This window comes from Macaca nemestrina, chromosome 5, assembly GCF_043159975.1.
Source record: "Macaca nemestrina isolate mMacNem1 chromosome 5, mMacNem.hap1, whole genome shotgun sequence".
Classification (NCBI taxonomy): domain Eukaryota; kingdom Metazoa; phylum Chordata; class Mammalia; order Primates; family Cercopithecidae; genus Macaca; species Macaca nemestrina.
In genome coordinates this window covers 78,300,270-78,327,061 of record NC_092129.1, presented here as the reverse complement: position 1 = coordinate 78,327,061, position 26,792 = coordinate 78,300,270, and the positions used below count along the sequence as shown (strand labels likewise).

At 38.0% G+C, this 26,792-nt stretch overlaps 1 protein-coding gene across 1 annotated transcript in view; it reads right to left on the bottom strand.

Annotated features, from left to right (window-relative positions):
* Positions 1–26,792, bottom strand: part of LOC105478754 (SEC63 homolog, protein translocation regulator) — an 87,835-nt gene that overhangs the window by 19,851 nt on the left and 41,192 nt on the right. The window contains exons 5-16 of the mRNA XM_011736379.3: positions 25,373–25,434; positions 24,722–24,780; positions 23,384–23,434; positions 20,788–20,896; positions 18,560–18,654; positions 18,323–18,455; positions 16,487–16,579; positions 14,984–15,138; positions 13,525–13,672; positions 9,442–9,524; positions 5,311–5,370; positions 4,953–5,126 (exon numbers count right to left, since the gene is read on the bottom strand). Of these exons, the coding sequence (XP_011734681.1) occupies positions 4,953–5,126; positions 5,311–5,370; positions 9,442–9,524; positions 13,525–13,672; positions 14,984–15,138; positions 16,487–16,579; positions 18,323–18,455; positions 18,560–18,654; positions 20,788–20,896; positions 23,384–23,434; positions 24,722–24,780; positions 25,373–25,434 (1,222 nt within the window). The remainder of the gene's footprint in view (positions 1–4,952; positions 5,127–5,310; positions 5,371–9,441; positions 9,525–13,524; positions 13,673–14,983; positions 15,139–16,486; positions 16,580–18,322; positions 18,456–18,559; positions 18,655–20,787; positions 20,897–23,383; positions 23,435–24,721; positions 24,781–25,372; positions 25,435–26,792) is intronic.

The window sequence follows — 26,792 nt, the reverse complement described above, 5'->3', positions numbered from 1 at the left end:
CAAAGATCAGATGGTTGTAGATGTGTGGCATTATTTCTGAGGCCTCTGTTCTGTTCTATTAGTCTATATATCTGTTTTGGTATAAGTACCATGCTGTTTTGGTTACTGTAGCCTTGTGGTACAGTTTGAAGTCAGGTAGCGTGATGCCTCCAGCTTTGTTCTTTTTGCTTAAGATTGTCTTGGCTATGCGGGCTCTTCTTTGGTTCCACATGAAATTTAGTTTTTTCCAATTCTGTGAAGAAAGTCAATGGTAGCTTGATCGGGATAGCATTGAATCTATAAATTACTTTGGGGAGTGTGGCCATTTTGACAATATTGATTTTTCCTATCCATGATTTTTCCTATCCATGAGCATGGAATGTTTTCCATTTGTTTGTGTCCTCTCTTATTTCCTTGAGCAGTGGTTTGTAGTTCTCCTTGAAGAGGTCCTTGTAAGTTGTATTCCTAGGTATTTTATTCTCTTTATGGCAATTGTGAATGGGAATTCACTGATGGCTTGGCTCTCCGTTTGTATGTTATTGGTGTATAGGAATGCTTGTGATTTTTGCACATTGATTTTGTATCCTGAGACTTAGCTGAAGTTGCTTATCAGCTTAAGGAGATTTTGGGCTGAGACGATGGGGTTTTCTAAATATACAATCATCTCATCTGCAAATTAAGACCATTTGACTTCCTCTTTTCCTGATTGAATACTCTTTCTTTCTCTTGCCTGACTGCCCTGGCCAGAACTTCCAATACTATGTTGAATAGGAGTGGTGAGAGAAGGCATCCTTGTCTTGTGCTGGTTTTCAAAGACAAGGCTTCCAGTTTTTGCCCATTCAGTATGATACTGGCTGTGGGTTTGTCACAAATAGCTCTTATTTTGAGATACGTTCCATCAAGGCCTAGTTTATTGAGAGTTTTTAGCATGAAGGGCTGTTGAATTTTGTCGAAGACCTTTTCTGCATCTATTAAGATAATCATGTGGTTTTTGTCATTGGTTCTGTTTATTTGATGGATTACATTTATTGATTTGCATATGTTGAACCAGCCTTGCATCCCAGGGATGAAGCCGACAGATGGTGGTGGATAAGCTTTCTGATGTGCTGCTGGATTCGGTTTGCCAGTATTTTATTGAGGATTTTCACATCAATGTTCATCAGGGATATTGGCCTGAAATTTTCTTTTTTTGTTGTGTCTCTGCCAGGTTTTGGTATCAGGATGATGCTGGCCTCATAAAATGAGTTGGGGAGGATTCCCTCTTTTTCTATTGTTTGGAATAGTTTCAGAAGGAATGGTATCAGCTCCTCTTTGTACCTCTGGTAGAATTCGGCCGTGAAACTATCTGGTCCTGGACTTTTTTTGGTTGGTAGGCTATTAATTGCTGCCTCAATTTCAGAGATTATTATTGATCTAGTCAGGAATTTGACTTCCTCCTGGTTTAGTCTTGGGAGGGTGTATGTGTTCAGGAATTTATCCATTTCTTCTAGATTTTCTTGTTTATTTGTGTAGAGGCATTTATAGTATTCTCTGATGGTAGTTTGTATTTCTGTGGGATCAGTGGTGATATCCCCTTTATCATTTTTTTATTGCATCTTTTTTATTCTTCTCTCTTTTCTTATTAGTCTGGCTAATGGTCTATTTTGTTGATCTTTTCAAAAAACTAGCTCCCAGATTCATTGATTTTTTTGATGAGTTTTTTGTGTTTCTATCTCCTACAGTTCTGCTCTTAGTTATTTCTTGTCTTCTGCTAGCTTTTGAATTTGTTTGCTCTTGCTTCTCTAGTTCTTGTGATGTTAGGGTGTCAATTTTAGATATTTCCTGCTTTCTCTTGTGGGCATTTAGTGCTATAAATTTCCCTCTACACACTGCTTCAAATGTGTCCCAGAGATTCTAATACGTTGTGTCTTTGTTCTCATTGGTTTCAAAGAACATCTTTATTTCTGCCTTCATTATTTACCCAGTAGTCATTCAGGAGCAGGTTGTTCAGTTTCCATGTAGTTGTGCAGTTCTGAGTGAGTTTCTTAATCCTGAGTTCTAATTTGATTGCGCTGTGGTCTAAGAGACTGTTTGTCATGATTTCCATTCTTCTGCATTTGCTGAGGAGTGTTTTACTTCCGATTATGCAGTCAATTTTGGAATAAGTGCGATGTGGTGCTGAGGAGAATGTGTATTCTGTCGATTTGGGCTTTACAATTTCGTATGTTTTTGCAGTGGCTGGTACCAGTAGTTACTTTCCACGTTTAGTGCTTCCTTCAGGAGCTCTTGTAGGGCAGGTCCGGTGGTGACAAAATCTCTCCGCATTTCCTTGTCTGTAAAGGATTTTATTTCTCCGTCGCTTATGAAGCTTAGTTTGGCTAGATATGAAATTCTGGGTTGAAAATTCTTTTCTTTAAGAATGTTGAATATCGGGCCCAACTCTCTCTTCTGGCTTGTAGGGTTTCTGCCGAGAGATCTGCTGTTAGTCTAATGGGCTTCCCTTTGTGGGTAACTCAATCTTTCTCTCTGGCTCCTCTTAATATTTTTTCCTTCATTTTAACCTTGGTGAATCTGATGATTATGTGTCTTAGGGTTGCTCTTCTCAAGGAGTATCTTCGTGGTGTTCTCTGTATTTCCTGAATTTGAATGTTGGCCTGCCTCGCTAGGTTGGGGAAGTTCTCCTGGATAATGTCCTGAAGAGTATCTTCCAACTTGGTTTCATTCTCCCCGTCACTTTCAGGTACACCAATCAAACACAGATTTGGTCTTTTCACAGAGTCCCATACTTCTTGCAGGCTTTGTTCGTTTCACTCTTTCTTCTCTAATCTTGTTTTCTCGCTTTATTTCATCGAGTTGATCTTCAATCTGATATCCTTTCTTCTGCTTGATCAATCTGGCTACCGGGACTTGTGAATGTTTCACGAAGCTCTCGTGCTGTGTTTTTCAGCTCCATCATGTAATTTATGTTCTTCTCTAAACTGGTTATTCTAGTTAGCAATTCGTCTAACCTTTTTTCAAGGTTCTTAGCTTCCTTGCATTGGGTTAGAACATGCTCCTTTAGCTAGAAGGAATTTGTTATTACCCACCTTCTGAAACCTACTTCTGTCAGTTCATCATACTCATTCTCCATCCAGTTCTGTTCCCTTGCTGGCAAGGAGTTGTGATCCTTTAGAGAAGAGGCATTCTGGTTTTTGGAATTTTCAGCCTTTTGGGGCTGATTTCTCCCCATCTGCATGGATTTATCTACCTTTGGTCTTTGAAGTCAGTGACCTTCGGATGGAGTCTCTTGAATAGACATCCTTTTTGTTGATGTTGATGCTATTCCTTTCTATTTGTTAGTTTTCCTTCTAACAGTCAGGCCCCTTTGCTGCAGGTCTGCTGGAGTTTGCTGGAGGTCTGCTCCAGACCCTGTCTGCCTGGATATCACCGGTGGAGGCTGCAGACCAGCAAAGATTGCTGCCTCTTCCTTCCTCTGGAAGCTTTGTCCCAGAGGGGCACCCGCCAGATGCCAGCCAGAGCTCTCCTGTATGAGGTGTCTGTTGTAGGAGATGTCTCCCAGTCAGGGTACATGGGGGTCAGGGACCCACTTGAGGAGGCAGTCTGTCCCTTATCAGAGCTTGAATGCTGTGCTGGTAGATCTGCTGCTCTCTTCAGAGCTGCCAGGTAGGGATGTTTAAGTCTGCTGAAGCTGCACCCACAACTGCCCCTTCCCCGAGGTGCTCTGTCCCAGGGAGGTGGGGTTTTATCTATAATTCCGACTGGGGTTGCTGCCTTTTTTTCAGAGATGCCCTGCCCAGAGAGGAGACAGGCCGCAGCAGCCTTGTTGGGCTCAGTGTCATCTGTTTTACAACGAAGTGCCATTACAATTTACTGAGGAAAGAATGACCTTTTCAATGAATGGTGATGGTGTAAGTGGTTCATACCCCCTACCTTGCACCATTCAAGAAAAGTTAATTCAAGATAGTTTTATCAACTAAGATAATGTTTCCAGAAGAAAACAGAAAAATACCTCCCTGACTTTGGAGCAGTCAGGATGTCTTAATTTTTAAGACACAGAAGCATTAGCCATTGATGAAAAATGACCTCATTGATGAAAAAAAGAGACTAATGAAATTGACCTCATTAAAATAAGAACCATTAGAAGCTACCAATAAGAGAGTAAAAATGTAAGGACTCTTACCCAGAATATATACAGAATTCCTACAAATTCAGTAACAAGACAAACAACCTAATAGAAAAAGAAGTTATCCAAATGGCCAGCAAGCACATGAAAAGGTGTTCAACATCATTAGCCATCAGGTAAATGCAAACAAAAATCACATGAAGAGATATCGCTACAGATCTACCAAATGGCTAAAAGACTGGTAAAACCAAGTATTGGTGAGTATGTAGAACAAAAGACTCACGAATGTTATAGGAAGGAGCATAAAATGGTACAACTTTGGCAAATAGGCTCTTTTAATGAGTTAAGCATGCACCTACTTTATAATCCAGCAATTCCACTGCTAGGTGGAAAATGACTGTCCACAAAATGCCATGTATAAGAATAAGCATAGCACCCTTTATTCATATTAGATTAAGAACTACAGACAACCCAAATGTCCAACAACCACAAAACAGATAAATGTGGTATATTCATACAATGAAATACTATACACATATACACACACACAAACACAGAATTAACTACTGCTACAAATACAGAGGGATTATCATGAACATAACGCTGAATGAAAGGAGTCATACATAAAATATGACACTTATATGACCTTTAAGAATAGGCAAAACTAATCTATGGCAATTACAGACAGAATAGTGGGAGGTAGAGGGATGGGGAGATGGGTGGAGGGCTCATTGAGAAGGGCACAAAGGAGCTTTCTAGGGTATCACGGGTGCATAAATATGTAAAACTTTTGAAGCTGTACACATAGATTTGATCATTTTAGTGTTTGTATATTTTAGCTCAATGATAATAACGATAATAATAAACTTACATTCCCAACAACTCCATTTGCCTGCTTTTGTTTCTGTTGCTTTGACTGTGGTAACAGCACAGGTGTAGGTTTTTTTTTTAAAGGTTTCTTTTTTTTTGATTTAGCAGTTTTCTTGGGTCCTTTACTCTTCTGTTGCCATCCTCCTTTTGTCCTGTTCTTGTTAGTTTCCCCCTGCTGTAAATCATAACATGTCATACTTGTAAGTTATAGCAATAGATATTCAATTGAAGGTTACAGTAATTTTTAGGTGGAAATGGTTAAACTGAGTTACTCTCCCAGAGCAATATAAGTCAACTGGAGAAGTAAATAAAATATTTCTTTCACTAGGAAAGATAGGTTCGGAAACCCAAGTTTTTACCCCATCTTCTGCTGGCTGTTCCTCTGCAGCACAGATGGACTGCTCCTTTTCAAATACTTCCTAAGGGGTAGCAAAAAGAGAAATACAAAATCTGTCAACCTATATTTATCTTTCAGACAAAGCAATCTTTCAAACTGTATTTTTAAAGTATTTTTAACTGGCTACAATTGAGGAAGAAGGAGGAGACATTTAGCAATTACTAGCTGATGACTGCGTGCATATGCAAGTAGATACCTTGTATCTCACATCTGTCTTGAACAAGTTTTGAAAGTACAGTCTACTCAAGTTTACAAATAGAGTAAGGATACATACAGTAAAAATATTTAAAATTTCATTTTATTCTAATAGCAAGCAAACATGAGTATTTTAATGTTATGAGTATACTATTTTCTGCATTAAAACCTTGACAATAAGTCAGTGTGATGTGCAAAATAACAACAACAACAACAAAAAAAAAACCCTTGAGACTAGTATTAGTTTATTCACTATAGTCAGTGATACTACTTAATGGACCTGAGACCTGAGACTAAGAACTGAATCATCACAGGTGGGGCACGGTGGCTCATGACTATAATCTCAGCACTTTGGGAGGCTGAGGCAAGAGGATTGCTTGAGCCCAGAAGTTTGAGACTAACATGGGCAACATAGTGAGACCCCACATCTATTTTTAAAAATCACCAAGAAAATCTACATATCCTAAAGCTATATCCACCAACCATACAATCCATTTAGAATCAGTACAGAACCGATAAATTTAGGATTTAAATCCCAGTAAGCATCTATACTAGATGACATACAGACTGTGTTTAATAACCTCCCTAGAATTATTAAAGCTAACAAGTAAAAGCAGTTATAATTGTTAGGCTCTATACAATAAAGAGAGCTTAATTCAGAAGTCAACTCTGAACAGTCCATACCACTTGCCCTTTTTTTTTTTAAAGACAGTGGTCTTGTTATGCTGCTGGTCTCGAACTCCTGAGCTAAAGGATCCTCCCACCTCAGCCTCCCAAGTAGCTGTGCCACTGTGCCTGCCCTGCCACCTGCTTTTTAAAACAAAGCTTTACTGGAACATGACCACACCCATTTGTAAGTTCAGTAGTTGCTACAAACACTGTATCACTTATAAAACCTAAGATACTTACTATCTGGACCTTTAAAGAAAAAGGTTGCCACTCCCTAGTCTAATTCTATCATAACTTCCTCCTTTCACTTATTAGCTGGGTTCTGCTACTTGATTACTCCAAGGGACAGTTCATACAAGAATGGGAAGATAAAAACAATTCTTTTCTTTACTCCAGGGCAGTTCCATTCTTTTTTCTACCAATCACTCCAGAAATGTTAATAGTTCAAGAACAAATTTTTGCTCATTTTTCAGGCTGGGAAGTCCAAAGGATATGGGTAGTCTAGATTCGGATTCTAAACCCAATTTTAGCATTGGTTTCGGTTCCTCTTCTCCCAGGAGGCACCTCTCTCACCCAGAGTCCACGACAAATGCTTCCTTATCACTTGCTATAATAAAACCAACATCTTGGATTCAATATATCCTACTACAAAATACGATTTTCAAGCCGGGCTTGGTGGCTTACACCTGTAATCCCAGCACTTTGGGAGGCTGAAATGGTAGGATCACTTGAGGTCAGGAGCTCAAGACCAACCTGGCCAACACAGTGAGACCCCCATCTCTATAAGAAAAAAATATATATGTTTTTCCTACCAGCAATTTTAGGCATGGGATATAAATGTGGCATATATTTATTGCAGATGCTCAAAAACCTCAGGGCAAAAGGCTAAAATCTACCACTAGTTGAATAAATTGAGTAAAAATACTTCAGTCTCTACCAGTTGACTCAGGAGAAAATATAAATAAAAGAAACTGAGAGCCAAGCATGCTGGCTCATGCCTGTAATCCCAGCACGTTGGGAGGCCAAGGCAGGAGGATCCTTTGAGCCCAGGAGTTTGAGACCAGCTAGGCAACCTACAGAGATCCGCATCTCTATTTAAAAATACATATATATATTAGGCCAGGCATGGTGGCTCATGCCTAAATCCCAGCACTTTCGGAGGCTGAGGCAAACATATCACTTGAGGACAGGAGTTCGAGACCAGCCTGGGCAACATGGAGAAACCCCATTTCTACTAAAAATACAAAAAATTAGCTGGGCATGGTGGTGCACACCTGTGGTCCCAGCTACTCAGGAGGTTGAGGTGGGAGAATCATTTGAGCCTCGGAGGCGGACGTTGCAGTGAGCCAAGATTGCACCACTGCACTCAAGACTGGGTAACACAGTGAGACCGTGTCTCAACAAAAAATAAAATAGGCCAGGTGCAGTTGCTCACGCCTGCAACCCCAGCATGTTGGGAGGCCAAGGTGGGTCGATCACTTGAGGTCAGGATTTCAGGACCAGCCTGACCAACATGGTGAAACGCCATCTCTACTAAAAATACAAAAATTAGCCAGGTGTGGTGGCATGTGCCTGTAATTCCAGCTACTAGGGAGAGGCTGAGGCAGAAGAATCACTTGAACCTGGGAGGCAGAGGTTGCAATGAGCCGAGATTGCACCACTGCATTCCAGCCTGGGTGAGAGCTAGACTCCATCTCAAAAAAGAAGATGAAGGAAATATATGCAAAATGATTGCACCAGATTTAACAAAAAAGCATGAGACAAGTATCAATCCACATTTAAGTGCCTATATGTACGTATGCACTATAAAGATCCAGATGGTAAATATGAGCATGGAGAAAGATAGGAGAAGATACAAAACAACAAGATTATGCATTCTGGTCACTTGAGGCTGACAAGGGGTTTTCCTAAAGAAAATGAGAGATGGGCTGGGCACGGTAGCTCCTGTAATCCCAGAACTTTGGGGGGCTGAGGCAGGTGTATCACCTGAGTTCAGGAGTTCAAGACCAGCCTGGTCAACATGGTGAAACCCCATCTCTACTAAAAACACAAAAATTAACCAGGTGTGGTGGTGCGTGCCTGTAATCCCAGCTACTCAGGAGGCTGAGGCAGGAGAATCACTTGAACTCAAGAGATGTAGGTTGCAGTGAGCCAAGATCATGCCACTGCACTACAGCCTGGGCAACAAGAATGAAACTCCATTTAAAAAAAAAAAAAAAAAAGGTGAGGGAGGGAGGGAGGGAGGGAGGGAGGGACGGACGGACGGACGGACGGACGGACGGACGGAAGGAAGGAAGGAAGGAAATAAATGGGAGAGAGAAGGGATCCATGACAAAAACATCATTTAGCTCTACAGGTATACATGCATTAGGCTACATTACAGTGATAAGCCTCAAAATGAATCATCTCGAAGTGGTGGGATTTCGGGTAATTTTAATTTCTTCCTATACTTTTCTGCATTGCCTAAATTTTTTCCAGACAACATAAATGTTTCACATTATCAGGAAAAAAAAATGTTATTTTTATTGTAATTCTTAAATTTTGAAATGAAAAATAAGAGTCGGCCGGGCGCGTTGGCTCAAGCCTGTAATCCCAGCACTTTGGGAAGCTGAAATGGGCGGATCACGAGGTCAGGAGATGGAGACCATCCTGGCTAACACGGTGAAACCCCGTCTGTACTAAAAAAAAAAAATACAAAAAAAACTAGCCAGGCGAGGTGGCGGGCACCTGTAGTCCCAGCTACTGGGGAGGCTGAAGCAGGAGAATGGCATAAACCCGGGATGCAGAACTTGCAGTGAGCTGAGATCCGGCCACTGCACTCCAGCCTGGGCGACAGAGCGAGACTCCATCTCAAAAAAAAATAAAAAATAAAAAAATAAATAAAAGAGTCAATTCTCTATAGAACTCACTAAAAAGAAATGTGATGAAATTCTCATCAGTAACAACTTCTGTATAGCACTTCACAGCTTAAGAACTATATCCACATTACTTTGCTATGATTATGTTTTATAGAGAATTAAACTATCACACAAAGGACTATTTTCCAGGTTTTATTAGTGTATGTGAAAACTGTTTCATGAAAATTAATTGAAAATTTCAAAAGAGTTAATAGAATTTGCAAAATTAGATCTTGGTATTACAACAGTTTTGACTTTGAGAATGACGGAAATAAATATAAAAGCCTTGACACACAACTCTTAAAGCATAAAAATACAGATAGACTACTTACAGCCATTGTTTGCCTTGTCAACTTAACCAATACTGTAACTAAGGATCCTACTGTGATGTTGTTGCTATCTTCATCATCTAACACTGTTAAGATGGAAGAAAAAAAAAACAGCAAAAAATAAAAATCAAGTTCTATGTCAATGCAAACAGCAAAACTTGGCTTACCTAAATTAGTTTGGCACTTCAGTATTTCAAGCATATTGTATTTTAAATTTGTTTAAAAAAAAAAAAAACTGATTGACTACTCTGTATAAGGCTCTCCAGTAGATGCTTTTAATAATTCATTTAATCTCTAAAATAGCCCTACAAAGTATAGAAACTACTTGGAAACTTTTAGAAACTAAAGTTTAGCTAGGCGTGGTGTCTCATGCCTGTAATCCCATCACTTTGGGAGGCCAAGGTAGGCGGATGGCGTGGGCTCAGGAATTCGAGATCAGTGGGACAACATGACAAAATCCTGTCTCTACAAAAAATACAAAAGTTAGCCAGGCGTGATGGTGCAAGCCTGTAGTCTCAGCTACTTGGGAGGCTGAGGTGGAGGACAGCTTGAGCCTGGGAGGCAGAGGTTGCAGTGAGCCAAGATAGCGCCACTGCACTTCAGAGCAACAGAGTGAGACCCCGGCTCAAAAAAAAAGAAAGAAACCAAGGTTCGGAAATATTTAAGTAAAATACCCAAACCCAAACCCACACAACACCTGCATTCGCACGCTAAGCTTCAAGCCCAGGTTTTTGAAAACACAGTATAATGTGAGACTTACCATAACACAGTTCTCTCATAGTGACATAAAAATAGGCTTTTGTCACCCTATTAAACTGTGCAAACCTTACATTCACAAGATTTTACCTGTATGATCAATGTCTGTCTGAATAAAATAATGAAAACTAGTATTCCTAACCACACAAAAGAGACTTATTTTTTTAAAGGCAGGAACAAATATATCCTCTTTACACTAAAAAGCACTTGTGAAAAAGTATTTTTTCAATAAATGGTACTAAATACATGTTTTTGCAATTATTTAATTTTTAAAACCACATTTCCCACACATATCCCCAAAAACTCTACTATGAAGTTAATAAAACAAAATAAATAAAAATAACTCAAATATACCTTCCATTCAAATGTGATCCTTAATTTATTTTTTCTACAGATTTTATCTGTAAGATAGTTCTTCTTATGTATTTTTACCTACAATTTTAAGTTTGTTACGTTTGCTTTTCATACTGGTCTGGCATTTACTAACATACCATCAGTTGAAAAGAATGACCTCCAATAATCTACAATTGCTATCTCCATTACTGGCTATAAGGTGCAGCAGCTGGGTATCAACAAAGGGTATAATATCCCTTCTTCACCCTGGAAGTCTCCATTATCAAAAATCAAATCTGGGCCACATATTCATCTATATTTTTCATTTTGCACAGTTGTATGTGCACAAGCATGTAATGTGAAATAACCACATGAATGCTGCCCTGCTGTTTGGTGCTTTAAAGTGAAGAAAAGGACAACAATAGATTCTATTACAGATTCTTGCAAGGTAGGGAAGGAGATCCACCATCTCCAGTATTACTATCAGGCAGATGCCCCTTTCCTGCTTCTATACTTCTTCTACTCCTCCTTCATCAACTATAGCACTATTATTAGATAATTAGGCAGCATTGTAAAAATATAAATAAACTGTCTATACAAGATGCTATGGAGTGGAACATATGGTAATATTTGTCGGTGAGGCTAAACACTCTTAAATTTCTACTTCCTATAAGAAAATCTCTTCTAATATTCATTTTTCTAAGAAGTATGTACTTTTGGCCAGGCATGGTGGCTCACACCCACAATCCCAGCATTCTGGGAGGCTAAGGTGGGTGAATCACCTGAGGTTGGGAGTTTGAGACCAGCCTGGCCAACATGGTGAAACTCCATCTCTACTAAAAATACAAAAATTAGCTGGGCATGGTGGCACATGCCTGTAATCCCAGCTACTCGGGAGGCTGAGGCAGGAGAATCACTTGAACCTAGAGGTGGAGGTTGCAGTAAGCCAAGATAGTGCCACTGCACTTCGGCCTGGGCAACAGAGCGAGACTGTCTCAAAAAAAAAAAAAAGAAAGAAAGAAAGAAAAGGGTGTATTTTAACAGTTCTTAATATCAAAAAGTATCTCTGTAAGTACCAAAATTTTTATTTGGACGGTTTCATTAAATCAGCACAGTCCTAAATACAGCTTTTACATTAGGTATTTTTAAAGTCTGAAAACTCATGGCCCCACAAGGCAACCCCAACTCCTCACCAAAGCAAACCAAGTTTTCTTTTTTTTTTTTGAGACAAAGTCTCACTCTGTCGCCCAGGCTGGAGTGCAGCGGCCGGATCTCAGCTCACTGCAAGCTCCACCTCCTGGGTTTGCGCCATTCTCCTGCCCCAGCCTCCCTATAGCTGGGACTACAGGCGCCCGCCAGCTCGCCCGGCTGGTTTTTTGTATTTTTTAGTAGAGACGGGGTTTCACCGTGTTAGCCAGGATGGTCTCGATCTCCTGACCTCGTGATCCGCCCGTGTCGGCCTCCCAAAGTGCTGGGATTACAGGTTTGAGCCACCGCGCCCAGCCAACAAAGCAAGTTTTCATAACACGTATGCTACACTCCAGTCAAACTGAAACCAAACTGCACTGACTGCCTTCCTTTACCAAACATGCCAATCTTTGGGAGCCATTTACCTTTCCTCAATTCCTATTAGAATACAAGCTCAATAAGGAGAGGCTTTGTCTTACCACGGCTTCCCCAGGACCTAGAAGAATGCACAGCATTCAATATTTGCTATATAAATAAATGGTACAACGTCTGTGTCATTCATTTTAACACTTAGCATATGTTATCTTGGTTTGTGTGTGTGTGTTTTAAATTTTATAAAAACAGGGTCTCCCTATGTTGCCCAGGCATGTCTCAAACTCTTGGGCTCAAGTGATCTCCCTGCCTTGGCCTCCCAAAGTGTTGGGATTAAAGGCATGACACCACTGGGCCCAGCCCTTACCTTGTTTTTAATCCTATTGCTTCAACTGGACAATAAGCTCTCTTTAAAGACACAAACCAGGCACGGTGGCTCCCACCTATAATCACAGCACTGTGGGAGGCCAAGGCAGGTGGATCAGTTGAGCCCAGAAGCTCAAGACCAGCCTGCGCAACATGGTGAAACCCTGTCTCTACTAAAAACACAAAAAATAAAATTAGCCAGGTATGGTAGTGTGCACCTGTAGTCCCAGCTACTCAGGAGGCTGAGGTAGGAGGACTGCTTGAGCCTGGGAGGCAGAGGATGCAGTGAGCCAAAAATCGCACCACTACACTCCAGCCTGGACGACAGAGTGAGACCCTATCTCAAAAATTATTTATAAATAACTAAATAAAATAAAGACAGAAACCATTATTAATACATCCCTGTATTCTTGGTAACTAAAAGAATGTTCTCATAATGGTAACTTAGCGAATGTTAAAGCTCAGACCACCACCACAATGGAAGAATGGAGCAAATAGTCTCTAATTCTCTCAGTATTCTAAGACCATTCAGATATTGAAACAGAAACACAGGGCAATTATATAGGTAGAAAAACAACCTTTATTTTTTTTCCCTCAAAGAAAATATAGAGGTAGGGTAAGAAAAACACATGAAATGTGGCGTAAAACACAGTAATTTTCAACATTTAATTAACATAAACAAGTTGGGTTTTAAAAATTTAATTTTACAACTAAGCAGCTATTTCTTTCATACTAGTAATATATTTCAAATATCTCATTCTTTTATCATGCCTGGAAGTCTTCACCATTCTTTGGAAAGTTAAGAAATTGCTAAAAGTTGAACTACAGAACAGAGTTCTCAGGCTTCATCCCATTATGAGGATAATAAAAGTAGGACTCCATCAGTGTTCTCAAACTATTAGGTATAAATCATTTTCCAACACACAAAATCTGACAGGTAAACTACAGTTCTGCAAAGTCTAATAACAAGTTCTCTTATTAAGTACAGTGTTTTGAGAATCCTGAGTCAAATAAATGAGAACCAGTCTATCAAAAGGGAAGCAATGTTCAACAGAGAAACCTCCCACTTACCCTGTGATTTTATATCCATGGTCACATATGGAAAACTCCCAAGGACAGCCATAACCTCTTCATATTTTTCATCTTCAAGGAAGTGCAGTAGAGTGTGACGATCTGATTCTTTTAAACTCACCAAATCCTGGATAGTTTTAATTTTATACTAAATTTAAAAAAAAAGAAAATACATAATTCCCTAACTCACAAAGCTTTTCATAAAAAGAAAATTACTCACACCTTAACTACAACAAAATCCAGCAACTTTTAGAAAAATGTTGATTAATGTGCATTTCAAAGCACAAAATAACCACATGGCATTTCATGACCTTTTTCTCCAAGAAAATATGAATTAAAAATTTTTAAATTATAAAGTTAATACAGGCTTATTTTTTAAAATTAGAAAAAATAAAGTTGGAGGGGAAAAAAATAAGAATCTTGACTCAACCAAAAACTTTGTCAACTGATGTCCTCAGTTAATTTTCAATTTTAATAACAAAAACCTTTAATTGCAATTAATAGGTTTACTATTACCAAACCTGTACTAATAAACCTTTACTTTTACCTAACAAAAGTAAAAATAAACCTCAATAAAGGCACACCTTCAAGGTTTTACTACACAACATTCTCATTTTTGTTATTCTTAAAATATAGCTGTTACTGTAGTAATACCCATCTTGGCAAAATGGTTACTTAGGAGCATGTTCTTTAATTTTCCAGGTCTTTGGTGCTAGTTATTTTTCACTTTCAAAGACACAGATTAGATCATGAGGCATGTAAAATCTCTGCTTTTAGATTCTAAAGTGTTTAATTATGACTTAGCATATAATCAAATTTATAAGGGGAACATGAGTACTTGAAAGGACAGAGAACTCTGATATAAATTTCCAACATGCATTTATTAATTCTACATTAATATACTATCAAATCCAATGTCTATTCTCTGCTCGTTTTATCTATTATATACAAAATAATGTTTAAAATCTCCTACTAGAATTGAACTTCAGTTTCTTGTATTTCCTCATTTATACAAATTTTTGTTATACCTTAAGATTCATTATCATGTTTGTACTATAGATTACACATTCTAAATAAGAACGGTCTTTATTTAATTTATTAAATGTTTTTGTTGTTCATACTTAACCAGTAAACAATTGCCCAACGTTTAAGCCAAGAATAAAATGATTGGAAAGTAGACAGTACATTTATTTTTGGTAACATAATATAAGGACCTAACTGTTGACTGTTTAAATGCACCAACCCCCAAAACAGTAAAGCCACTTACAATAGTAAAGTACTATAAAACAGCTACCTAGTCATGAAAATGTTAACAGAACCACCTGAAAGTTTTAGAATATTTAAGACATTCTAAATCTAAAAAATGCATAGTAACTATTTCCAGAAAACTTTTATTCATGTTACCTTTAAGTGACAGGACAAACTGCTCAAAACTGACTTTAAAGTAGCCAAGAATTACCTTCTTATGATTAGAAACCCGTCTAAGATTGTCCTCTTCAATATGAGGGAGCTGCAGAAGGGGAGACTTAAATTGCTGAAGTCCCTGAACAGCCATCTGAGAAAGCTTCATGCAGTTTTCTAGGGATGCCAAAGTTGGAGCACGAAACTCCCTTTCTTAGAAAGAATAGGAAAAAAAGAAACAGGGCTGGACTTTTTACATGTTCAGGAGTATACAATTCATCACAAGAAACACAATTCACACTAAATCCTTAACATCTCAAATTTGAGGATCATAATGAAGATTTTCCTTTAAAAGTTACCAGAGAAGATGCTAAAATTACACAAACTTGATCAAATGAACATTTTCCAGCAACAACCATTGATTTTTAAAAGAAAAATTATTTGCTTTACCTCAAATAATAGTAAATTATCAGACATTATCAGTATCACCAACATATGACACCATGACAAGAACCAACATCGCCCGTAACAACAAACCATACCACTATCCTTTTTTAAGGGTATTCCTTTCCATTACCGACCACAAATTTCCTCATTCTTTTCCTTCTATACAAAAAAAAAAAAAAAATGGCTAGATGCCTGTAGGCATGTGGCTCATGACTATAATGCCAGGGCTTTGGGAAGCTGAAGTGGGAAGATTGCTTAACGCCAGGAGTTGGAAACCAGACCAGTTGGGCAACAAAGTGAGATCCCACCTCTACACAAAATGTAAAGTTAGCTCTGTGCTGTGGTATGCGCCTGTAGTTCTAGCTACTCAGAGAGCTAAGGTAGAAGGACTGCTTGAGCCCAGGAGTTTGAGGCTGCAGTGAGCTATGATTACTCTACTGGACTCCAGCCCTGGTAGATGCTGTCTATAATTAATTAATAAAAATTACATAACATATGAATCACTATTGTATCAGTTAAATAATTATTTCAAATTCACTGTTAGAAAAAAATAATGACTTAACTCAAAAATTATTTAAAGAAAAAGGAAATTTTAAATCTTTGCAAACAATTGAACAATAAAACAATTAAATTATCATGCCTGTAATTCCAGCACTTTGGGAGGCTGAGGCGGGTCAAGGTCAGGAGCTCAATACCAGCCTGACCAACATGATGAAACCCCATCTCTACTAAAAATACAAAAATCAGCCAGGCGTGGTGGCACGCGCCTATAATCCCAGCTACTCAGGAGGCTGAAGCAGGAGAATCGCTTGAGACCAGGAGGCAGAGGTTGCACTGAGCCAAGATTTTGTCACTGCACTCCAGCCTGGGTGACAAAGCAAGACTCCATCTCAAACAACAACAACAACAAAAACCCCACAGTGGGCTGTGATATAGACTTTAAATAACAGAAAATATAGAAAAAAAAAATGAAAAGCCATGAGTAAAACTGAAAAAGTTCACTGAACTGGCAGACAGAATTATACTGAGTACCCATAAATCCTAAAATATGAAGTATAATCTGCATATGCTTGCAATAAAAAGTATAACATAATTAACTATATTTCCTCCTCACCTTCACGGTTCCGGGCCATTACTATCAGTTGGCAGATTACATTAACCATTTCTTGAAGTAGGGCAGGACACTTTTTTAGCATGAATTGCTGATCTGCAAAAGAATAAAAAACCTGAAACAGATCATTTTAATTTTACAGTTAAAGCATCTTTACCACTGTGACCCAAAACTAATATTAATGTTATGCCACAAATATTTCACATGATCTCAGAATTTTGCAGATTGAATGGAAGAGTTTCTCCTCAGTATCACTATGTCAAAAATCAGCCATAAAACCCTAGCTCAGATTAGACATTTCAAAGACAAATTTTTAATAACATAACGTTAGGCGTAATAAACCATGGTGGCTGACGCCTATAATCCCAGCACTTTGGGAGGCCGAGGTGGGCGGATCAACTAAATATGTCAAAATAAATATGTCAACCAAATACAGGGGGAGAGATGAGAGACATAGAAGAGAAGAAGAGGGCAACTTAGAGAAAGAGAGAGACTCTTTCATTTATACTGCATTTAATAACAGTTAACTATTAAGACCACATTAACCTATGGATTTGATACTCAACCTAACAATGATTTGTTTCCTGCTTCTTACAGGTAAGTAAAAATAGAGATGCTTATGCATCTCTACAGAACATTAGCAACAGAATTACTAGTTAATTCAGTATTTCAAAGCAACTCCAATGATAATGCCTAAATAGTGCTCCTTCATTCCACCATAAGCATCCTGTCCTATCACCAATTACTAAGTATCACATGGCCTTGTTTTCAGAAGCATTTAATTGCATTACTGCCTTAAAGGAGGTGGGGGATGGTAGGATATCATTCAAAAAGAACATTTATTTCCTAGAGATAATAACTGTCTTTTAAAACTGTAATTCAAATAATGTTGGTGAAAAAGAGATAATTAATGACATCCCTGGAAACACTGTTGCCTCAATCAACTACTTTTCTTTTAAGCAAAATACATGGCTTCAAGTACTTATGAAGCTTTAAATAACCATAAAACAGACATTATTGGTAACCACTGTTGGAGGAAGCTTGCAGATGCTGAGGTGAGACGTGTTGGTTGTTGTGAAATCCATTTTGCTCCCTCCAAAAACTTACAGAGTCGTTTAAAAAAAAAATCATTAGGAACTTTTGTATCATCTGCAACTAACTAAACATTTCTCATACAGAGCATTCTCTCACCTTGAAACACTAAATTTTAACACCTGCCAAAATATCTGACTTACTTAGATCTTCAAACCATTTGTGAAGTAATTATGTAGCATATACACTTCTTTTTTAAAAAGTCCTTGAGCAATTTTTTGCCCAAAAAAGAACAGCAACAAAAAACATTGCACCACCATGCTATGGTTTGGGTCTGTGTCCCCACCCAAATCTCATGTTGAATGGTAATCCCCAATGCTGGAGGTGGGGCCTGGTGGGAGGTGACTGGATTGGGGGGCAGAGTTCTCCCTTTGGTGCTGCTCTCAAGATCAGTTCTCACAAGACCTGGTTGTTTAAAAATGTGTGCCACCTCCCCCAACTCTCTCTTCCTCCTGCTCTGGCCGTGTGAAGACCTCTGCTCTGCCTGTGCCTGCTCTGGCTTTGCCTTCTGCCATGAATAAAAGTTCCCTGAGGCCTCCCCAGCCACGCTTCCTGTACAGCCTGCAGAACAATGAGCTTCCTGTACAGTCTGCAGAACAATGAGTCAATTAAACCTCTTGTTTATATATTACCCAGTCTCAGGTATTTCTTTAGAGCAATGGAGTACAAACTAATACACACCATTAAGTCTAATTAAATCTGCTGCTTTCACCCCACTAAAACTGTAGATACCAGAATCACAAATACCTTCTTCAAGGGTCTCAGGAATTTTCATTCTAGCAAGATGAGACAGTAAAAGAACTCTGGCCTTCAGGCTATATGGGCAGGTAAGTGGAGGCTCATTCTTCTTTAAATTAATGCTGCCAATTTCTCTGATTAGCTAGAATAAATAAAATAATTATTCAAAAACACAGTGTTTTTTTTTTTAAAGTATTCACTTTAATATTTAACTGCTCATCGGGGGATTTGGGAGATTAGCCTAACCTGTGGTATTAGAATATTATCCGTTGGTCTGCTTGTGGCATCTTTATTATACTGAGGATCAAATTCAGAAGCTCCAGCCAAAACCATGATAAGACCTAAGAAAACAAAATATGAAGGAAAATAAATATGCTCATTTATTAATTCCCCCTCCTGAGATACTTAATTCACTTGAAAGTGAAGCACTTTTCTAAACATGCACAATGCTAAAAATTATCTGAACTCCACTGACAAGTATTCATTCCTTCCATAAAAAAAGTAACATCTCCCTTTTTAAAATGTACACAGTATCAACCACCACAAGTGAACAGAAGTATAGATCAAATAAAGCACACCAAAGCAACCAGAGGCATTAAAATCACTGAAAGTTCCCCAGAAACTTTCTATAGAACATTAGTATTCTGTGTGGTATTAATAACTTACAAGAAAAAAGGGGGCCCTATGGTTAAATAAAGCTGAAAATAATGTAAACAAGTTAAAGGTTTCTTTACTACATGACTTCTCAAGGCCTTGTGTAAACTAACATGCACTGTCATTTTCCAAAAAATTGTATTATGGAACCCAAGAGGACTTTGTGGAAATACACATGATTAAAACCCACAGGCCAGTGGTGGCTCACGCCTACACGCCTCCCAGCACTTTGGGAGGCCGAGGCAGGAGAATCATGAGGTCAGGAATTCGAGACCAGCCAGTTCGAGACCAAGCTGGCCAACATGGTAAAACCCCACCTCTACTAAAAATACAAAACTTAGCCAGGCAATAGTGGTGCACGCCTGTAATCCCAGCTACTTGGGAGGCTGAGGCAGGAGAATCACTTGCACCTAGCAGGCGGATGTTGTGGTGAGCTCAGATTGCGCCACCGTACTCCAGCCTGGAAGACGAGAGAAACTTCGTCTCGGAGAAAAAAAAAATTCATGTAATGTACTCACAAAATGCAGGATAGTACAGAAGTTAAGTTCACAGACCTTGGTATTTTGTTACTTCCTAGCTAAATGACCTAGGATAATATTCTTCATATCTGTGTATCTCAGCTTCTTCATATGTGCCTGACACACAGCAAGCACAGTACTTGTGTGAGCTATTACTATTACTACCCTCAAATGTTTACTTAATAAAAATTGTTCCTAAAACAGCTAAAATAACCTAGAATGTCTAAAGAAATCCACCAGCTAAACAATGCTTCCTGACAAAGCTGTGTAAGGATACCATCCTCAGAAAAGAAACAGAAATCAAAACGATTGAGGCAAAAAGCACACTTAAAATTATAAACATGAAACATTTTCATAAGGGAGTAAGATTCTGTATTAACATTTCAATCCAGCTTTAGGAAGGGTAATATTTTCGGTAAGGCAAAGTAGTATTAACTCATTCAGAAATGTAAAATCTGTTCACACACAGTCATATATGGTCGTTAAGTCTTTCTGATTACTAATTAGTAAAATTGCCAAATCCAAAATACAGAAAAGTCCATTTTGGTCCCAGAAACACAATTTGAAACTTACATTCTTTTATCACTTTTTTTTAAGGAGGGATGGAGGAGCATCTATGATTTTTGCAGAGCCATCATTCTGAAAGGCAACACTCTATCTCCCAGGGATAAACTACAATGTTTGCTTTATATAATCAAAGAAAGTGAAAATTTTTTTCTTAAATTTTTAAATAAGAAATGGGAATGAAATATTCTAACAGTTTTCTTTCACACACCTAAGACTTTTTATTTTTACTACAATTAATACAATATGACATAATGGTTTAAGGCTCAAGAACCAGACTGCCTGGGTTCAATCCTGGATATCACTTACTGTGTATCCCTGAGTGTGTTACTTTTCTGTGCCTCAGTTTCCTCATCTATAAGATGTACTTAAAAACAGAACTAACTTACAGGAGCACAGCAAAAATTAAATGAGTCAAGACATGTACAGCAACTAGCAGTGTCTGGCATACAACAAATAATAAATGTTAGCTAGTATTACAAAACTTGCACGCATAAGGCTTCTGGTAAAATTTCTGATGAAATACATGAGTAAACGTGAACAATGGAAATATAAATTAATAAATGTGATAAAGGGTGCTGGCATTTTTCTCTAGCTTTAATTATATAAATTAACTATTTATAAAACTGTGCAATGGAATCTCACTAGTACAGAGTTAAGGAATATATATACGTCAACCCCACATAAGTGAGTCACAAAATAATGTGATTAATAGCAAAGTTACTTAAGTTTACTTACGTTTCATATCCATATTTCGGGTTTTATAAACAAAGTATGTATAAATCTGTGTTGTGCGTATTAGAATCTGGTCTCCACTATAGCGTATTGAGCGATACCACCAAGAGCCCTAAAACACAAATAAAATTAAGAAAGAAAGTATAAAAACTATGATAGGCTGGGAGAGGTGGCTCATGCCTGTAATCCCAGCACTTTGGGAGGACTGCTTGAGCCCAGGAATTTGAGACTAGCCTGGGCAACATAGTGAGACCCTGTCTCTACGAAAGAAAAAGAAAAATGCAAACATTAGCTGGGCATGGTGGCACATGCCTCTAGTCCCAGCTGCTCCGGAACCTGAGGTGGGAAGATTGCTAGAGCCCAGGTAGGTCAGGGCTGCAGTAGCCATGATCACACTATTGCACTCCATCCTAGGTGACAGAGGGAGACTCTTGTCTCAAAAAAAAAAAAAAAGGCAAAACAAAATCCTGATAAATGTTAAGTTTGATGCAGAATATGTTTATGGTCAAATCTTCTAAATATTCATAAAACAACAAAAATACCTGAGTCTTAAAATAAGCACCTCTTTGTTGCTATTTCAAGTTATTTATTTAGCAAATATTTATATTGTCTGAAGCCTAAACACTAACCTAAGTCACTGCATATATATAATTAAAACATTTACCATTTTGGATAGAAATTCCTTAAAGACCAAAAAGGGATAAAACTACCCACTGCTATAAGCACCAAGCTGGTTCTTGACACAAAACATGTCTTCAATAAATACTCGATAAACAAATGTAGGCGTAATTTTACAAGTGACATGAAACTTTCATTCATATTACTCAATATGATTGGATTCTTGCAACAATCCTTTGAAGAAGGCAAAACAAACAACTTAATTATTAGTTTCACTATGTGACTAAAAGGAACTCCAGGATCAGAAAGGAGACAAGTAACAAAAGTAATAAATGGTAAAAATCAAATGGTATCTCCATATTATAGTATTATACAGCTGCTTTAAAAAATGAGGCTGTTAGGCCGGGCGCGGTGGCTCACGCCTGTAATCCCTGCACTTTGGGAGGCCGAGGCGGGCGGATCACGAGGTCAGGAGATCGAGACCATCCTGGCTAACACGGTGAAACCCCGTCTCTACTAAAATACAAAAAATTAGCCGGGCACGGTGGCGGGCGCCTGTAGTCCCAGCTACTCGGGAGGCTGAGGCAGGAGAATGGTGCGAACCCGGGAGGCGGAGCTTGCAGTGAGCCGAGATGGTGCCACTGCACTCCAGCCTGGGCGACAGAGTGAAGACTCTGCCTCAAAAAAAAAAAAAAAAAAAAAAAAAAATGAGGCTGTTCTATATGTTGCATCCTCAATATATTAAGCAAAAAAAACAGAATAATGCATACATACAGTAAAATCTCATTAAAGGTTAATTTTTAAATGAATGTGTGTACATGAATGCATAGAAAAAGATTTCAAAGAGAAAACACCAAACTTGGCAATGATTCCTAAATAAACGAAGTTGAGGGTGGTAGTGCAGGAAGACTTTCATTTTAAACTTTAAATATATCTGTGTCAGCCAGGCATGGTGGTTCACACCTGTAAGCCTAGTACTTTGGGAGGCCAAGGCAGGATAATCATTTGAGTCCAAGAGTTTAAGACCAGCCTGGACAACATGGCAAGACCCCATCTCTACAAAAAAAATCAAAAAATTAGTGGGGCATGGTGGTACACACTTGTGGTCTGAGCTACTTGGGAGGCTGAGATGGGAGGATTTGCTTGAATCCAGGAGGTAGAGGCTGCAGAGAGCCATGTTTGCAGCACCTTACTACAGCAAGACCTTGTCTTAAAAATAAATAAATAAGTAACAAAAATAAAATTATAATGGACAGTTTTCCCTGTATTTAAAATATATATACATAGATGCACATGTTACACATATATACATATACACATATGTATATGTATACGTATGTATATATGTATTTGTGTTAACTCAATTGTAACTTTTGTGATTTTTGTTTTTTTCTTTGAGACAGAGTCTCGCTCTGTCACCCAGGCTGGAGTGTAGCGGCACAATCTTCGCTCACTGCAACCTCTGCCTCCTGGGTTCCAACCAGCATGTCCGATTAATTTTGTATTTTTAGTAGAGACAGGATTTCACCATGTTGGTCTCAAACTCCTGCCCTAAACTGATCTGCTCGCCTTGGCTTCCCAATACACTGGGATTACAGGAGTGAGCCACCATGTCTGGTCAGTTGTGGGTAACTTTTGAATTGGGAGGATATACATATTATCATGCTCGAGTAATGTCACCTTTAGAAGACCTTTAATAGTATAGTTATATAATTTTTTTTTAAGTTGGGGTCTCACTCTGTGGCCCAGGCTGGAGTACAGTGGTGGGGTCATGGCTCACTGCAACCTCAAACACCTAGGCTCAAGTGATCCTCCCACCTCAGCTTCAGTGTTGGGATTACAGGTGTGAGCTGTCTCACCCAGCAAGATTCTTAAATTCAAGGATCAATATTCTAACATACATTAAAAATGTTATAGGGAGACTCCAAAACACGTCAATCTCCTTTCCAAATAAACGTTAACTTAAAAAGCTACAACTTACCACCACAACTGGAAGGATAACCATAAATGCCAATCCATACACAAGTAAAACCTAGAATTGAAGACAAAAAGAATTATGGCCTTCATCAGGTAAATTAAAACAACATCCATGAATTTATTTTGAGGCTTACAGTGGGGTAGCCACTATTAAAAGGATTCCTCATGTATTATCTTGTTTAATCCTTATTCTCAAACTCCAAGAGTAAGGTACCATTATTAACCTTCCTTTTGTAGGCAGAAAACCTGCAGTACACATCATTTACAAAACTAGTCCTAGGACACAGTTAGTAAATTGTACAGCCAGGATTTGAACTCAAGTAGTTCAGCTCTATAGCCTATGTTCATATCCACTATAATAAATTACCTTTTAATTTGTCATTTACTGACACAATACAGATAACACCAGTAAAACAGTTTTGTAAATTACATTTCTCTTCCAGTCAGGCAGGTACTTACATAGCCATAACCTCTCAGTAGTGTGCCCTGGGAACAAATGAGATAAGAAGTCCCTGGCCAAACGTTCCTTTAGCGAAGTATCAAGAAGCCACTTCATAATGTTGACCAGCAATTTTTATCTACTGATTTTTCTCCTATTACTTGATCCTAAATCTGGTAGTAACTTATTGCTTTTCAACTATTCCTACTAAGCAGAAGCATGATAAACAAGCTTAAGCAGCAACTATATACCCCTCAAGAACCAATTTTAATCTGCCACAAAATAACTTAATAGTCATTTTCAAAACAAATTACAGACTGTGTGGATTTTGTTTTTATTGCCTCAAAGATAGCCTTTAAACAATTATTTTCAAGAAAGTTGAAGTAGGAATGTATCCCTGAGTAAAATAATTCCTGCCATTTTAGGGTTGCAGTACTATCACTGATTGAGACTGATATCCTACCTCCTCCTGAAATACCATATGGAATATATACAATTTAATTTATCATACATTAAAATTAGGCATAGTGCTCACGCTTGTAATCCCAACACGGTGGGAGGCCAAGACAGGCAAATCACTTGAGGTCAGGAGTTAAGAGTTTGAGACCAGCCTGGCCAGCATGGCAAAACCCCATCTATACAAAAAATGCAAAAATTAGCCAGGCATGGTGGTGGGCACCTGTAATCCCAGCCACTCAGGGGACTCCGGGAGGCAGAGGTTGCAGTGAACTGAGATCCCACCACTGCTCTCCTGCCTGGGCAACAGAGTAAGACTGTCTCAAATGAATGAATAGCACACCAGTATTTTCTCTGTAATAGTTCTTCTTATATTACCAAGACAGATTGTACACAACAAAAATTTTGTCTAATACATTATAATGTATCTTATTTAAATGCACTCACCAGAATTGAATTTTTCTGGTCAACTATCCAAGCTGGCAGGGCAATTCCAAAGCTTGTGGCTGAAATAGAAAAAATACGAGTTTCTGAAGAATCTCTACTTTCAGTCTTAATAAATATATTAAATATATTTGGGATCTATAATATATCCCAAAACTCTCCCCCACAACACAAAAACAAACTTTGAGAAAGACGATCTTATTAGTAGGTCCCCATTACACAAAAGTTCAGGGATATAGTTTATATCTGAAACTTCAAATTTTTCAAGAAGGAAAACAAAACCCTGTATAAGTACAAATTCCTTCTCTCAAGAAAATGTAAATTATTTTATATGTCCTGAGTTTACATAAACACTATGAACACATAAGAAAATATGAAGTCAGTAAAGAAAAATAGATTTTTTCCTCCAAATTTTTATCAACTAGTAATTGGAAATTATAGTGATTACTCTTCTCTCTGGATCAACTTAAATTATATCGTTCAAACTAGTCTTTAGAAAGAAAAATAAAGCAAAAATTAATGAGAGCTCAATTTATCTATGTTAAACTCCACGTGAGTATAAGTTTAGTAAGAAAATAATATTATTCCTTTAATCTGGTTTACATTTTTATAATATATATCATATCGCCAATATTTTAAAATCATTTACCATACCTTGAGGCCCATCTGGATTTCCAAATTCTTCCCAATTTTTCCGGGACTCTTCATCAGTTAAACTAGCATCAAAAGAACAAAGTTGCAAAATTAGAAAGCCACATCTGAAAAATAAGCACTCATGTAGACAAACTCCATTAGCCAACCAACTCATTTCTTAGAAGATACTGATTCCATGAATCAAAAACAGTCTCTCTGAAATCAGGAGAAAGGGAAAGGGAGGAGCAACAAATGCTGCATTAACAGAAAATGCTAACTACTGCATCTTGATACTAAGTCCTGGTTGGCCCATGGTTCTCAAGCTTAGTCAGTTCAACCAGACCAAACTTTCAAGGCCACCACATTTTCCAAGAAGGCAGGGAGAACTGTAGGGAATTTTTTTCCCCCTTATACTCTCACATATTTTCCAAAATTTCTTCAATGAGCATGTTTACACATTAATAATGATAAATACATATTTTTTAAAACATAAATTTAAATCATAATGGTAGCTTCCCTACAAAACAACAGCACCACATTCCGAAAGAAACAAATGACCACCACATGTAAAACTCCATTGCTGTGGGTAAGGTAATTTGCACTGTGCTAACATCATAATTTTCTCCTAAGCCAATTGCCAGAAAAACTAGGAAAATTTCCCCTAAACAGCAGCTTCCTAACCCAGGGAATGTGAAAGTTAAAGAGTAATTTTTAGATACCTAAAATTTAACCCCTGACTTTGACAATGGCTCAAGGTACTGAGTCAAGAGTAGTTTTATTCCAGTTCCCAGTGAAGACGTTGAAAGGCATTAAAATAAATTCCCAATTCCTTAGAAAATTTTACAATGTAGTTAAGGAATATAAGGCAGAACCCCTCCCTGTCCCAACACACATGCTCAAAAATGACCAATAACATAATAAGAAAGGCATTCTTGGAGACCAATTGGTAAAAGATCTTGCATATGGTCAAATCTAATTTTAAGCATACTTCTGCTTCTCAAAACTTAAGAGTCAATGTAGTTTCTATTTAACAAAACTCCAATCTGAGATAGGCGATGCAGAAATACCTTTATAAAATAGCAAAAAGGACATTCATCAGTTTTCAATGACTTGAAAATATTTTTAAATTTATCAATTTAGTCATGTACGCAAACAGGTGCCTTGATATCTTTAATCCTTATTTAATTGTAACTCCACTTACACTATTTGATTAAAGGCCACAGAAAAATACAGGGGCCAATGAAGAGCATTACTAGACAGGTTGCAAGTTAATAAGGAATAGTGTTAAGATTTTCTTTTCAAAATTGACGGATGTTTCTGAAAAAAATTTGTCCTAGATTCCCTGTACAACTGTCCGTCCAACTCAGAGTTTTAGCTATTGTTTCTTTCACTATTGTCTAATTGGATCCTTCTGCCCAAAATAATCATCTCTGTCCCCTTC